This window comes from Crocuta crocuta, unplaced genomic scaffold, assembly GCF_008692635.1.
Source record: "Crocuta crocuta isolate KB4526 unplaced genomic scaffold, BGI_CrCroc_1.0 scaffold35, whole genome shotgun sequence".
Lineage (NCBI taxonomy): Eukaryota > Metazoa > Chordata > Mammalia > Carnivora > Hyaenidae > Crocuta > Crocuta crocuta.
In genome coordinates, this window is record NW_027530625.1 from 4,716,033 (window position 1) to 4,730,226 (window position 14,194).

General features: G+C 58.7%; 2 protein-coding genes across 3 annotated transcripts in view; one reads left to right on the forward strand and one right to left on the reverse strand.

Moving 5' to 3' along the window:
* Positions 1 to 9,118, forward strand: part of FPGS (folylpolyglutamate synthase) — a 16,460-nt gene extending 7,342 nt beyond the window's left edge. Inside the window, exons 2-15 of the mRNA XM_077768275.1 lie at positions 1,366 to 1,494; positions 1,566 to 1,619; positions 1,705 to 1,769; positions 3,587 to 3,701; positions 3,854 to 3,934; positions 4,043 to 4,104; positions 4,175 to 4,277; positions 4,542 to 4,619; positions 4,879 to 5,026; positions 5,159 to 5,248; positions 6,184 to 6,334; positions 6,564 to 6,615; positions 7,391 to 7,478; positions 8,257 to 9,118. Of these exons, the coding sequence (XP_077624401.1) occupies positions 1,366 to 1,494; positions 1,566 to 1,619; positions 1,705 to 1,769; positions 3,587 to 3,701; positions 3,854 to 3,934; positions 4,043 to 4,104; positions 4,175 to 4,277; positions 4,542 to 4,619; positions 4,879 to 5,026; positions 5,159 to 5,248; positions 6,184 to 6,334; positions 6,564 to 6,615; positions 7,391 to 7,478; positions 8,257 to 8,645 (1,605 nt within the window). The 3' untranslated portion in view covers positions 8,646 to 9,118. The remainder of the gene's footprint in view (positions 1 to 1,365; positions 1,495 to 1,565; positions 1,620 to 1,704; positions 1,770 to 3,586; positions 3,702 to 3,853; positions 3,935 to 4,042; positions 4,105 to 4,174; positions 4,278 to 4,541; positions 4,620 to 4,878; positions 5,027 to 5,158; positions 5,249 to 6,183; positions 6,335 to 6,563; positions 6,616 to 7,390; positions 7,479 to 8,256) is intronic.
* A 378-nt stretch (positions 9,119 to 9,496) lies between these two features.
* Positions 9,497 to 14,194, reverse strand: part of ENG (endoglin) — a 32,639-nt gene continuing 27,941 nt past the window's right edge. For both annotated transcript variants that reach the window (XM_077768284.1, XM_077768283.1), the window contains exons 10-15: positions 14,115 to 14,153; positions 13,489 to 13,605; positions 12,727 to 12,978; positions 11,456 to 11,510; positions 10,399 to 10,500; positions 9,497 to 10,269 (exon numbers count right to left, since the gene is read on the reverse strand). In XM_077768284.1, coding sequence (XP_077624410.1) covers positions 10,145 to 10,269; positions 10,399 to 10,500; positions 11,456 to 11,510; positions 12,727 to 12,978; positions 13,489 to 13,605; positions 14,115 to 14,153 — 690 coding nt within the window. In that variant the 3' untranslated portion in view covers positions 9,497 to 10,144. The remainder of the gene's footprint in view (positions 10,270 to 10,398; positions 10,501 to 11,455; positions 11,511 to 12,726; positions 12,979 to 13,488; positions 13,606 to 14,114; positions 14,154 to 14,194) is intronic.

The window sequence follows — 14,194 nt, forward strand, 5'->3', positions numbered from 1 at the left end:
TCTGTGAGGGACTCGGGGGCGGGGACATCCTAGAGCCCGGGGGTGGGGACAGGGACCCGGAAGTTGGGCCTGGGCCGCGCGTTCTGGGGCCTCTGAGGCTGAATTCCTGCCTTGGAGCCTGAAAGAGGCTCCCAGTGACAGGGGGAAGAGTTGTTTATTTAAGAAATCTCTACACCCAACGTGAAGCTCGAACTCATGATCCCTAGGTCAAGAGTCGCATGCTCTCCAGACTGAGCCAGTCAGGCGCCCCAAGAGATTCAGGAGTTTAGATCTGGGGTTGGAGTCTCCAGAAGCCAGATGAAGATCCAGGTGCCTGGAATTGGAGGGCAAGCAGGAATCAGGGGCAGTGCTGGGGGCAAGAACCTGGGAAAAGGAAAATTTCCACCTGGCTCTGTTGCGTGGGTCCATTTCCACAGATCACACTTGATGCCTGTCTGGCAGGTGATACAGTTTAATGGGTGCAGAGCCTCTAACTAGCTTTTGAAGTCCCAAGGGGAAATAAATAGCATCTCCACTCTCAACCCCCAGCGTAGACTCTCCTGAAGCTGGACCAGCCACCTTCCTGGCCGGGTGAGCCCCGGCATACCCTTTCTTCCTTCGGGGTTCCTTCTCTTCTCCACCTGGGTGCTTAAGGCAGCTCTTCTTTGTTTTTTTTTAAAAAATATTTATTTCTAGGAGAGAGAGAGAGAGACAGCGTGAGCAGGGGAGGGTCAGAGAGAGAGGGAGACACAGACTCTGAAACAGGCTCCAGGCTCTGAGCTGGCTGTCAGCACAGAGCCCGACGCGGGGCTCGAACCCACGAACCGCGAGATCATGACCTAAGTGAAAGTCGGACGCTTAACCGACTAAGCCACCCAGGCGCCCCAAGGCAGCTCTTCTTTGGGTCAGAATGTGACACCCCAGTCCTCAGGATTGGGCATGGAAGCCCCCAGGGATTCCTGCTTCTAATTCCTCTAGTTCTGAGAACCCAGCCTTCTTTGGTTCTGCTCCTGAATCCCCTCACACCCCTCCCCCCCTCAATTTAGGGACCAATGAAGTGGACTTCATTGGAGGGAATGAGGGCAAAGGCCCCGGTGTAGGCTGCGAAGCCGGACTCGGAACGCGAAGCAAGGCTTCTCCCGTTAGTCAAAGAACCTGCTTTGCCTGACATTCTCGGGTGGGGCTGAAAGGCCTCAGGCTCCCATCTCTGCCAGAGCTGGAAAGATGCCACTTCTCTCCCACACGTGCCTAACCTCTAGGCGAGGGCAACAGGGCTGGCCCTGGTAGACTTGGTGTTCCGGCGTGGCCACCGATGCCGTGGGGTCCCTCTGTTCCTGTGGACCCCTGGTTAGTCTTAAGCCGCGACCTGGGGACTCTGGTTGGCAGGATGCCGTGCGCACACTGAACACCCTGCAGACCAATGCTGGCTACCTGGAGCAGGTAAAGCGCCAGCGCGGTGACCCTCAAACACAGCTGGAAGCCATGAAGCTGTACTTGGCACGGAGTGGGCTGCAGGTAAGGTGGGCAGGGCCTGTGACCCTCCCCCGCCCCCGCCCCCACCCCCANTGGTTGTCTGCATGTCTCAGGTGGAAGACTTGGACCAGCTGAACATTATTCATGTCACTGGGACCAAGGGGAAGGTGAGAGAGAGGCCTCAGGGGTCCAGCTATGTACTTGATGGGGTGGTAGGGTCCAGCCTGCCGAAACGAGACCTTTTCTTTCTAGGGTTCCACTTGTGCCTTTACTGAACGTATTCTCCGAAGCTATGGCCTGAAGACAGGATTCTTTAGGTACTGAGGTGTGGAGAAATGTGGGATCCCTTAGCTCTCTGGGGTTGGGGCTCTGGAACCAGCTGGCAGGAGCTTGGCTTCCTGTCTCTCTGGCCAGTGTTTATTCACGGACCATTCTACATTCCATTAGCATTTAACATATTGTCCTAAGTTTACGGCAGTCTTTAATTTTCATGGTGAAACAAATTTGGGAGAGGGGGCGGGGACTTGAACGTGTAAACGAAATACATAGGTTTGTCACATATCTTTATTAACTTAGCTTCCATGTACAGCTTTTATTTATTAAAAACATTTTTTTCAATATTTATTTTTGAGAGACAGAGCGTGAACGGGCGGGTTGGGGGTGGTGGGCGGCACAGAGAGAGAGAGAGAGAGGGAGACACAGACTTCGAAGCAGGCTCCAGGCTCTGCGCTGTCAGCACAGAGCCCAACGCGGGGCTCGAACTCATGAACCATGAGATCATGACCTGAGCCGAAGTCAGATGCTTAGCCGACTGAGCCGCCTAGGCGCCCTTCCATGTACAGCTTTTAAATCACAGAGAAGTATTTATCAATTCAGATGTCTTTTGTAGTAAGGAGCAGAAAACCTGGCTTGGAAGGGTATAAGTGATGTAATTTCTGAAGTCCGAGCTGCAGATTCCCTTCTGCTCGGCCTGCCTCAGCTGCTGCTTTGCCCTTGAGGTAGCACCTCCTCGTGTTTGCACTCAGGCACCCAAACTCACTCAGAGGATGGGGTGTGGACCAGACATGGGTCCCTCTTCCCTGAGCTGCACGTGCCCCTCCTTAGCTGGTCACCTGGAAAACAGTGGGATTAATGTGATGCTTAATTGCTCAGAATTTGCTCCTTGGGTTGGGGGCACTTAAGATTTTTGCTTCCTTTTATTTTACCGGTTCCATCAAGTGACATCCTATAAGCATCTGAAATTAGTTGATTGAGGTCATTTCAGGCCATATTTTCTTTCCACGGTTCTTTGTTTAAATAAAGAAACACAGAGAAGGGCTCATAATATGAGAGAGGCTTGGAAGATTCAGATATGAGCTGACAGTCTCTCTTCTAAAATAATTTTTGGGCATCTGGATGGCTTAGTTAAGCGACTGACTTCAGCTCAGGTCATGATCTCACAGTTTGTGGGTTCGAGCCCTGTGTCAAGCTCTGTGCCGACAGCTCAGAGCCTGGAGTCTGTTTCCGATTCTGTATCTCCCTCTCTGACCCTCCTCCACTTGCAGTCTGCCTCTCTCTCTTTCTCAAAAATAAACATTTAAAAAATTTAAAATAATATTTGGGGTGCCAACCCCAGCCTTTGACTTTGGCCCATGTAGCCTCATGGGCCGGCCTGGGGACGCAGATTGAGCACCCAGATGGGACCTTGCCCGTGAGGGCCGGAGGATGGACATTATGGGGACAGATGTCAGCAGAGTGACTGCTGGGTGCGTGGTGGGTAGAGCACAGGGAGCTGTGGGAGCCCTGAGCCCGTGTCTGATCAGCCAGGTCATGGGGGTCCTTTTTCCTTTCTGAAGGAGGCGCCATCTCAGTCACGACCTGTGGAGGGAAGGGGGAGGGCTGGAGGAACTCAAAATAGGCCAGAGGGGCTGGGGCCCAGGGAACTGTTGGGATGTGGGAGGGGTGACACACAGGCCGGTGGCATCAGCCTCCCCCAGGGCCTGGGAGGCCGGGTGAGGAGCCTGGGACTCTGGCGGGCAGAGGGAGGTCCTAGCAGGATTATCAGCAGGGCAGTGACCCGGTCAGATCTGGGTCTCTGAAGACAGGTGTGAGGGGCTCGGGAAGGGAGTCCTGATGACGACAGGTGTCCCGGCAGCTCTCCCCACCTGGTGCAGGTGCGGGAGCGGATCCGCATCAACGGGCGGCCCATAAGCCCTGAGCTCTTCACCAAGCACTTCTGGCACCTCTACCACCGGCTGGAGGAGAGCAAGGTGCCCATGCAGGAGGGCTGGTGGGTGGGTAGGTAGGCGGGTGGGCAAGGGAGGGGGTGCCGGAGAGACCCGGAGAGTGTTGTATGCCCCAGGACCCCGTCTCCCCAGAGCAGAGGTGGCAGGGTCCCGGGCTGACACGTTCTCGTCCGCAGGACAGCAGCAGCTGTGTCTCCATGCCCGCCTACTTCCGCTTCCTCACGCTCATGGCCTTCCATGTCTTCCTCCAAGAGAAGGCATGTTCTCCCCCGACCCCCGGAATCCGGTGTCTGAGGCCCTAGGGGAGGGGGATCTCAGCAGGCTGGCTGCCCCAGGTCCCTGACGTGCTGTCTGTTCCTCTGCAGGTAGACCTGGCAGTGGTGGAAGTGGGCATTGGTGGCGCTTACGACTGCACCAACGTCATCAGGTGAGGGCAGCTGCTTGGGGAGAAGGACGGCAGCCATGAGCCCCGGTCATGGCCCTTCTATCTTCCTCAGGAAGCCTGTGGTATGTGGCATCTCCTCTCTGGGCCTCGACCACACCAGCATTCTGGGGGACACGGTGGAGAAGATCGCCTGGCAGAAAGGGGGCATCTTCAAGGTGAGCAGGCAGGCCTGGGGAGGGGAGGGACATGGATGATCTGGGCTTGGCTCTCAAGGCTCCGGGAAGTGGGGCAGGGGCAGGGAAGTGTGTCTTGACTCAGGATAAAGTCTGGGCATCAATGGGGCTCTCTGTGTCACTGGAGGAAGAGCCCTGCCCCTGGCCTCCTGTCCCCTTGAGGGGAACCCCTCTGGACAGAGGCCAAATTGAGCTGCCCATAGATAGAGGACCCTCAGCAGCTTGTCTCGCCCCTCCCCTCCACAGCGTGGCGTCCCCGCCTTCACCGTGCTCCAGCCTGACGGTCCCCTGGCAGTGCTGAGGGACCGTGCCCAGCAGATCTCAGTGAGTCTGGAGGCACCTGGGCGGGAGTGGCAGCTGACTGGGGAGGCACTTTATCCTCTTGGGCTTCAGTTTGCCCGTCTGTGCAGTGAGGGGCAGCTGCTCGTCCAGCTGGAGCACTTCTGGGTTCTTCAAGGAACAGGGCTTGGTGGGTCCTGGTGGACGGGGAAAGTTGGGGGGGTGCCGCCAGTGTCAAGGAGGGCTTCCCAGCCGAGGCAGCTGCAGCAGCTCCCTGGACCGGCGGTTGCCCATCTCCTTGCAGTGTCCTCTCTACCTGTGCCCACCGCTGGAAGCTCTGGAGGAAGGGGGGCCTCCGCTGACCCTGGGCCTGGAGGGAGAGCACCAGCGGTCCAATGCCGCCTTGGCCTTGCAGCTGGCTCGCTGTTGGCTGCAGCAGAAGGACCACCAGGGTAGGCAGGCGGATGGTGGCTGGACGGGTGGGCTCGTGGGTAGGGGACAGGTTGGAGACTGCCTCCGAAGGTCCAGTACATACGCAGTGCCACGCAGCAGGCCCTCCCTCTCCCCCCCCACCCCCTGTCCAGGCCTCGGGGAGCTGAAGGTGTCCAGGCCCAGTCTCTTGCGGCAGATGCCCCTGGCACCCGTGTTCCAGCCCACGAACCACATGCGGCATGGTGAGTTGGACCTTCCCACTCAGCCAGGCCCCTCCAGATGTGTGTTTGCTGTTTGAGAGATGGGGGCAATTTGAGATGGTGCCCAGGACAAAGGATTCGGAAGTCCGTAAGCGTCCCTGACCTTGAGTTCATCTTCCCACCTGCCACATGATGGGATGATGGGGCCCACTGCGAGGTGCCATCAGCAGGGGGCTGAGGCCAGGGCCTGTCGGGTTTGGGATATAGTCCCCGGCCAGTGGTAGCTGCTCTTGGTGTCGTCCTTGGCATCATCCCCATAAGACCGTGAGGTTCTTTTTATAAATTTTTTTTTAATGTTTATTTTTGGGGGAGAGAGATACAGCACGAGTGGGGGAGGGGTGGAGAGAAAGGGAGACCCAGAATCAGAAGCAGGCTCTAGGCTCTGAGCTCTCAGCACAGAACCCCCCCCCCATGGGGCTCGAACTCACAGGGAGATCATGATCTGAGCCGAAGTCGGAGGCTCAACCACCTGCCACCCAGGCGCCCCAAGACCAGGAGGTTCTTGAATGGGGATATTGTCAGGCTTCTTGCTTCCCCCAAAACTTTCCGCACATAGTAGATGTTCATAGCAGCAAAACCCTGTTTGCAGATGATTCCAGTGTGCCCACTGTGTGCCAGGCCCGGTGTCAGGGCCGTGACGGTCCTGGAGCTAGGCAGATCACATCCCAGCACACTTGTTCGATGGGCTGGCTCTCTGCCTCCATGTACTATGTGACTAATATAGGGTAGCCCCCTCTCAGGTCTGCCTGGAAGATTCCATCCGATGAGGCAGCCCAAGAGCTGATCCCAGGGAATGGCGCCTAAATCTAAGAAGAGGCTCCTCGGCTCGTCAGCTGCGCCCTCTGAGCAGCCGGGCACTGCTGGTGGGTGGTGTGTGCGAGGATTAGGGTGGGAGACGGCTGCCTTGCCCCCTCCAGGGCTTCGGGACACGGAGTGGCTGGGCCGGACGCAGGTGCTGCGGCGCGGGCCCCTCACCTGGTACCTGGACGGCGCGCACACCGCCAGCAGCATGCAGGCCTGCGTGCGCTGGTTCTGCCAGGCGCTACACCGCCACCCGAGGCCGGGCCGGTGAGCTTCCCCGCAGAGGCGAGGCCTGAGGGGGAAGGGTGAGGCGGGGCCAGTAGGGGGGCGGGGCCTCAGGGTCTAGACTGGGCCAGTAGGTGGGGTAGATGGGCGGGGCCTCGGGATGCTGTTGGGACTGGATCCGGAGGGCGGAGGGGAAGTTTTTGGAGGAAGGATGGGGAGGAGAAGCATGGGAGGTGCCTCTCTCTGACCCGCCTCCTCCCCGCCCTCCCAGCGGGCCTGAGGTGCGCGTCCTGCTTTTTAACTCCACGGGGGACCGGGATCCTGTCNACCAGCCCTCCTTCTGGCTGTCACATCCCCCAGTGCTGCCTTCGTCCCTGAGCCTGTATTTCTTCAACTATAAATTGAGGCTCCTCTGAATTGAACTGAGCACCTACACGTAGCCAAGTCTAGTCCCAGGTCACTGCCCTCCTCCGGGGTCAGACTGAAGCCCAGAGTTAGACGAAGGACGAGGTAGTGGCCCGAGGTGTAAGCTCTGGACTCACTTGTCGTGGCTCTTCAGACATTAGCGTGTGACTCTGGACAAGAGTGGCATTTCACTGGGCTTCGTTCAGTTTGCGTTTTCAGAAAACAGGGGTGCTACTAAGGTTACGTGCTTACGGAGTTTGGTTTAAGGAGTGTCCGGGCTGTCGGACATGGTGGGGTCCCTGCTCTGCTCAGGGAAGTTGAGGCTGCCCTAGGCTCAGGGCTGAAGCAGTTCCTAGGGGTCGCTTCCGGTTTCACAGACCAGGAGGCTGAAGCTGATCACCTCTCTCACTATGTAGACCGAGCCTTTCCCCATCCCTGGACTTGAGGCCCACCCAGTAGCTGGGTGATCTTAAGCAAGTCCCCCGCCTCTGTTTCCCCATCTGTACAGTGGGGTCCTACCGCCCAGGCCACAGGCCTGCAGGCGATATTGAGGTAGATGGACCACTGGAGTGCTCTGCCTGGGTTTACACAGCATCACATCGGTTCAGCGGGGGCGAGGGCATCTCCAGAGATGGGGATGCGTGGGGTCCGGGAGCTGGTGGTCGGGCACCCTCTCAGGGCTCTGACGCCAAGTTTTTCCTCTTGACCTTCCAGCCCTGTCAGTTTGACTATGCCGTTTTCTGCCCTAACCTGACAGAGGTCTCAACTGCTGGCAATGCAGGTAAAGAGGTGACAGGCACGGTCCCTGAGAGGGGGCAGGGGGCGTTTCGCTGCTGAAGGCCCTTACGTGGACTGCTCTGTTGGGGACAGTGGGGGCTTCTGAACTGGAGGTCCTGGGTAGGAGCTAGATGTAAACCATCTTTGGTACATTTTGGTTATTGTGTCCACAGTACCGAAAAAGAATTCTTGGGGAGATCCGTTTTCAAAATGCAGGGTGCAAGCCACCGCCGGTTTTACAGTCAATTCAGTGGGTGTAAAACGGCCTTTTTTTTTTTTTTTTAACAAAGTAGAAAATGTATGTGCACCTCATATGAAGGGTGGGTACTGTCTTAGGAAGATGCTGTTCCAGGTAGGCGGACACACCTATGTGAGTCCTGTGGGTCACGTTCAAAACCAAATGGGAATGGTGTAAAAAAAGCACAGAGCCCCAGCATGAGACTGCCGGGGAGAGTTCAGGAATCTGCATTTCTACTTGTGCTGACCCCCGTGATGGAGCCTGCTTTACAGATAAAGGCAACCAGACTAGGGTGGGGAGATGCGCTCGGGGGCAGAGCCCCAGCTCTTCAGGGAAACCGCCCGACCCTGCATCCTCTCGGCTCTGGGACGGTGGGCAGGTCCCGGAACCCTTCTGCCCCTTAGTTTGCTCCTGGCATTGCCCAGCATGAGGACCCATGAGGCGTGCACGGGGCCTGGCGTGCAGCAGGTGTGCACAGCACGTCTCCCTTGTCCACCCCCATGTCTGGCCCCCTCGCTGATGTGCCCATCCTGGTGCCCGGCAGACCAGCAGAACTTCATGGTGACCTTGGACCAGGTGTTGCTCCGCTGCCTCACGCACCAGGAGCACTGGAGCCGCCTGGAGGAGGAGCAGGCCGGCCTGGAGCCCGGAGCGCCCGCATCTCTGCTGGTGGCTCCCCACCCACCCGAAGCCCATAGTGCCGCCAGCTCCCTCGTCTTCAGCTGCATCTCCCATGCCCTGCAGTGGATCAGCCAAGGCCGGGACCCTGTGTTTCAGCCACCCGATCCCCCACAGGGTCTCCTCGCCCATGCTGTGGCAGGCAGCGGGGCCGACGTGCTCCGTGAGGCTGCTGCCATCCACGTGCTGGTCACAGGCAGCCTGCACCTGGTGGGTGGCGTCCTGAAGCTGCTGGAGCCCAGCCTGTCCCAGTAGCCCAGGCAGTGGGGTTGGAAGTGGGGCGTCCCCCACGCCTGCCCTGCGTCTCTCCGTGAACTGCTACGTGAGGTGCCTTTAGGTTTTGCTTTTCTGGTTGCCTCGACTGGCCCGAGGACTCAGGCTTTGGGCGGCAAGATAGAGCGCCGGAGGTGGGAGGCAGAGATGGGCCATCCTCTGTGTCTGAGCGTCGGGTGCCTCTGGCCTCTTCTTCCTCCTGCCTGAGACAGCCAGAGGGCTTCCTGGTTGTCCTGCGATCCGGGTTAGGCCTGACCACACAGCCCACCTCCCTTCCCCCCCCTGCCTGCTTCCTGCCTCAAGCTGCCTGGCCAGGCCTGGGGTCCTACTGGGTGCTGGTTGATAGCTTTCCTCCTCCTAGTGGCCTTCTGGGAAAAAGGAGGCCCCTGCACTGGGGTCTCCTAGGGACAGAGAATGGCTGGAGTCCATTAAAGCCTTTAACTTTTTTAAGGAAATGGCAAAATGTTTGCCTCTTGATTTCTAGTTCCCTCAGCACACAACAGGGGCCTGGGGGCTGCAGCTGGTACAGGAACTGGATTGTGTAGGAGCCCGCGCTGGCCTGGTATGAGCCCCTCCCTCCCTCCCTCCCTCTGAGCCCCAGGTAGGTGGCCTGTCTGAAATGAGAACACTGGATTGATGTTCACTGGCCACAGGCCAAGCTTTGGAGACCTTCCCACAGTGCCCTTGTTACAGATGAGGGAGCGTGGCTGGCTTAAAGCCATGGGACATGCCCATAGTCCCACAGCCAGTTAAGTGCCAGGTGCAGGATTTGAACCCGGAGCTGCCCCTCCTCCACCCGTTTTAGGTTTCCCGCCCCTTTGCTCAGCCCAGCACTCATTTCATGGTCTAATTTATTGGTGGTGAGTATACAGGGGTGGGTCCAGGCCAGACCGTTGGGCCTCTCCCCATCTAATGCCTGCCCCGGGGCAGGGGGGAGGGGTCTCCATGTGACAGTTGCAGGGAGGAGCTAGGCTCCCCTGTTCCCAGGCTGGGCACCCTTAGGCTTCTCTTTTCTGTGCCAGAGTAGTGCCAGTCCAGGTGTGGAGGCCGCCGGGAGCAGGTCTGGGTGGCTCCAGGCTGGCCGGGCTGAGTCTGTTTCTCCCCTCCCACCCAGCCCAGGTCGCCAAGTGCTGGATCCGGGTTAAAATTACAGGGACTCGGTTTCTACAACAGCGTGGGCTTAGAGGGCAGTGGTCTCTCTCTCCGTGGTCCTAGGCAGCCGTACTCCAGGCCCACTGGGTTTGAAGGTTCGGTGGGGTGGGGGGACCCCAAGCTGTTCCAAGCCGGCGCCCCCGCTGGCAGCAGGCCTCTGGGAGGGAGGCAGCAGGGGTGGGTGCAGAGGGCATGGTCCATCCTTGGTCAAGTGCAGGCCTTGGGATCCCGGGAGAAGTCCGTGGCCAGTGGTTCCCAGCTGGTGGCTGCTCAGTGTCTCTTGCTGGGCGAGGGCTGGCTCGGGGGCCCCCAGGTCTCCGGGCGGGGCACTACGCCATGCTGCTGGTGGAGCAGGGGGTGCTCTGGGTGCTCCCGATGCTGTGGTTGGTGCTACTGCTTTCTGAGGAGGCCGGGGCGGCCACCGCCACCACGGGCTCCCGCTTGCCGGGGGGACCTGGGGGCAGGGGCGGAGGTCAGGGCCCCGGCCGGGGCTCCCCGCTCCCCCAGAGGCTCCCCCGGGCTCCCCCAGGTCATGGTGGTGGAGGGGTCCTGAGCATTCACGGCGGGGGCCTGGGATACTCACGCGTGTGCGAGTAGATGTACCAGAGTGCGGCGGTGAGCAGGGCCCCGATGAGGAAGGCGCCAAAGGTGATGCCCAGCACGGCGGGCAGGACGAGGCCTTTGTCTGTGCGTGCAGGGGAAGGGTGGCTGCAGTCAGCAGTGCAGCCTCCTCCCCGGCCCCCTACTCTATTGTACAGGCCAGGAGCACAGATTTGCTGGGGGGAGGTCAGTCCCAGCTCTGCCACGGACCCTGACTTCTCTGAACCTCAATCTCCTCATCTAGCAAGTGGGTTCGTCACACCCATGCCTGGCACTAAGCCGCGGTTGTTCTGACCGTTCACCCAGAGGGCCATGCCTCTGCCTTCCAGGGCTGATGGAGATGCGTTTTTAGGGAGAATGTATGGGTCCATAGCAGTGATGGGCCAGGGCACTCTGCTCCTGCGTTTTCCCAAGCCTCGTTCCCTCCACGCTCCTGCCTCCTGTGACTACGGGCTGCTTCTTGGACCTTTGAGCTCGCATCTATGCAGTGGGGTAATTAGCCCTGTTCTCTTAGTTATGGACTGGGGTTGGGGGCTCCATCCTGGCCCACGTAGAGTGGCAGTAGGTGCAGTAGGCAGTAGGTGACCCCGCGCCTGACTTCTGTCCCTAGTGTCAGTGACCTCTTCTGCCTGGTGGGGGCCTGGGCCCACAGGGAATTAACAAGGGGCCTGGAGGGTGCTGGGCTAAAGGGGCATCCTCCATATGGGGGCCTTAAGGTGAGGCCAGCCCCCTCCCAACGTGTGTTCTGCCTCATTTGATTCCAGGACTCCCCCCCACGTCCCCCAGCAAGGCCAGCTAGCAACCGTGGACATTAGGAAGATACAGATGCCTGGGATCTGGTCCACGGGGTAGTCCAGAGCAAAGGCTTTCAATCTAGAAGATGCAGCATGGGTCTACTCTGGGCTGCTGGGGACCCTTCTGCCCTCCTCCCAGCGCTGCTCTTTCCGGGGTCCTCCCTGCTTGTGTCTGTGCCACACCCCTCTGGGCCATCCATCAGGCCCTTCTCTGGCCTCAGCCACTGGAACCCTAGAGAGACTCACCAGGCAGGCCAGGGCTGACGATGTTCATACGCATGGAGATAGTCCTGTGGACTTCCTGGAGGAGGAGGAGAGAGTGGTGAATGGACAGCACAGTCTATTAGGAGGCAGCTTCTGGGCTTGTTCCCTGGCTCTGTGACCCTGGCCTGTCACAACGCACCCTGGGGCCTTGGATCCCAGCCCACCACTTTCTAGTGGGGAGCCTTTGGGTAAGTGCTGGAAGATCTGTACTGAGGGAGGGTGGACAACTCTGGGCTCCTACTGGGATGTTCCCTGGGAGGCTCCTGACTCCCGTGAGGATTGTGGGGTCACTCTGCCCTGCACCTGTGACTCTTTGTCAACACCTGGGAGAAACGAGCCAGCTCGGCCCAGAGGCCTAGGGTGGAGAAGCTCACTCAGGAGTGGCCTCAGAGGCTTTCCTAGCTTTATACAACCAGAGAGGTTTCTAATCCTGGGGACCCTTCTGTGTGCCAGGGCCTGGGTGGGTGGGTGTGTCCGTCCGTCCAGAGCTGTGTGGCTGAGCACAGAGACCCCCACTGGCCGGTGAAGGAGAAAATCAGAATTGTGTGTCCTTCATCTTAACCCCTTTTTTGCTGAGATCTGTTTAACGCAGTGGCATTGGTGACTGTATTACATGGAAAGAGGGGTGAGTGTAGGGATTCCGGGGTGGGGTGGTTGGAAGCTGCTGTGTGGCCGGCATGATGGAGGGACTGTGGATGAACGGACGGGATGGCGAGAAGTATCAGCTGATGACTGGATGACAGGGGGGGAGAGTGGGACGATGGATAGATGACTTGGTGGAGTGGGTGGACAACAGGAGGGAGGGAGGGGCGGATGCACAGATGGCAGATGGATGGGAACAATGAACGACGGAAGGAAAGCCAGACAGGGGATGGATGGAAGAAAGGAGGGAAGGAAGGTGGATGGAAGACAGGGATGAAGGATGAATGGTGGAAGGATCCTTGGAAGCAGTAGATGGAAAACAGGAAGTGTGGACAGAACGGAGGATGGATGGGACGATGGATGGAAGACAGGGATGAAGGATGGAAGGATGGATGGAGGCAGCAGCAAGTCCTGCTACTGTCCCGGGTTCAGCAGAGCCCACAGAAGGCGGGATGGTGGCACAAAGAGTACCCTTGGTAGCCAGAAGGCACACGCCAGTCTGGTTCTGCCCCTTGCCAGCTGCTCCCACATCAGGGGCCGTCACACCCCTTCCTGGAAACCCTGGACCTGAAGCCACCCTTGAAGCTGGGCTTGGCTCAGGCTCCACTCACCAGGGACCAAGTCCTCGGGCGCAGGGTTATGGTGCAGCTGAGGGTGCCGGTTGTGGGTGTGGGCACCATGTAGCCGCGGAGGAGGAAGCTGAAGCGCACATCACCACCAGGGCCTGGGGCCAGCAGGCTTACACAGCTGCCCTTGGGTGCCTGGCTCTGGATGAGCTCCACGGTTTCTGCATCAGGCCCCAAATCCAGGTGGCAGCTGTCCAGCTGGAGCATGAGCTCAGGGATCGATGGGGACATGCTAACCTACAGGGAGAGGGGAGAGTGAGGAGGCAGGTCCGTTATCACCCTTGGCTCTTGTGAAATAAGCTAGATTTATTTCTGAGAGCGAGCGAGAGAGACAGCGTGAGCAGGGGAGGGTCGGAGAGAGAGGGAGACACAGACTCTGAAACAGGCTCCAGGCTCTGAGCTGGCAGTCAGCACAGAGCCCGACGCGGGGCTCGAACCCACGAACCCCTGAGAGATCATGACCTGAGCCGAAGTCAGACGCTTAACCGACTGAGCCACCCAGGCGCCCCTGAAATAAGCTAGATTCATTCTGGAGCTCTGCTCTGGCACTAAGGACAGTCCTGGGTCTGCCCGGAGCAAACGGGGAGGAGAAGACCGTCCACCCAGTGTCTCCCCCCCTCCACCAGGCACTGAGCCGGCTGCCTCCTCCATCTGGGGAGTTCAGCACACCCTTGCTCTGTACTACTGGTGGAAAGGAAGGCTCTGAGGATCCTGGGAGTGAGCAGGCGCAGAGGTCAAGGCCAGTACCTGCACAAAGCCTTGTTGCCCCAGCTCGATGGTGTTGGAGGCCTGGAGGAAGTGTGGGCTGAGGTACAGGCCCAGCTGGAAGTTGAGGCCCTCCAGGTTGATGCAATGCACCTTTTTCTGTGGGAGAGAGGAGGGGGCATGGTCAGTCCGGGAGGCACCCGGCTAGGAAGGTAGGGGTGGGGGTGGGAGCAGGAGCCATGGTCCCAAGTTGCTGCCTGACCCTGATTGTCACCTTTAAAAACAACAAAGCTAATAGTTATCAGGAACTTGCTCTGTGCCCGGCCTGGGTGAATGACTTACCATGGGACTGTTCATAAACACCCCCATGGGGAGGTGATTTCTTGTGCCCCTGTTTACAGACATGACTTCTGGGCCGAGAAAGCTAAGTGGATTTGCACAAGGCCACACAGCCAGTATGTACTAGAACGCTCTGACTGGAAAGGCTGAGAATGTAGCCCTAAACAGTCCTGCTCCCATTGCACGGAAGGGGACACTGAGGCACACGCAAGATAACGTGGCTTTCCAGGATCGGGGCCTGAGTTTTCTGAGACCTGCTCCTCCCCAGGCCAGAAAGGGGCACCAGGACCCTGAACCAGATGGGTTAGCACGGTAACCATCCATCTCACCCGTTGTGGTGATGAACTTGACAAGAGGTTGATGATCACCTGCAGGGAAAGAGCCAAGGTCAGAGCCACAAAGTACCCAC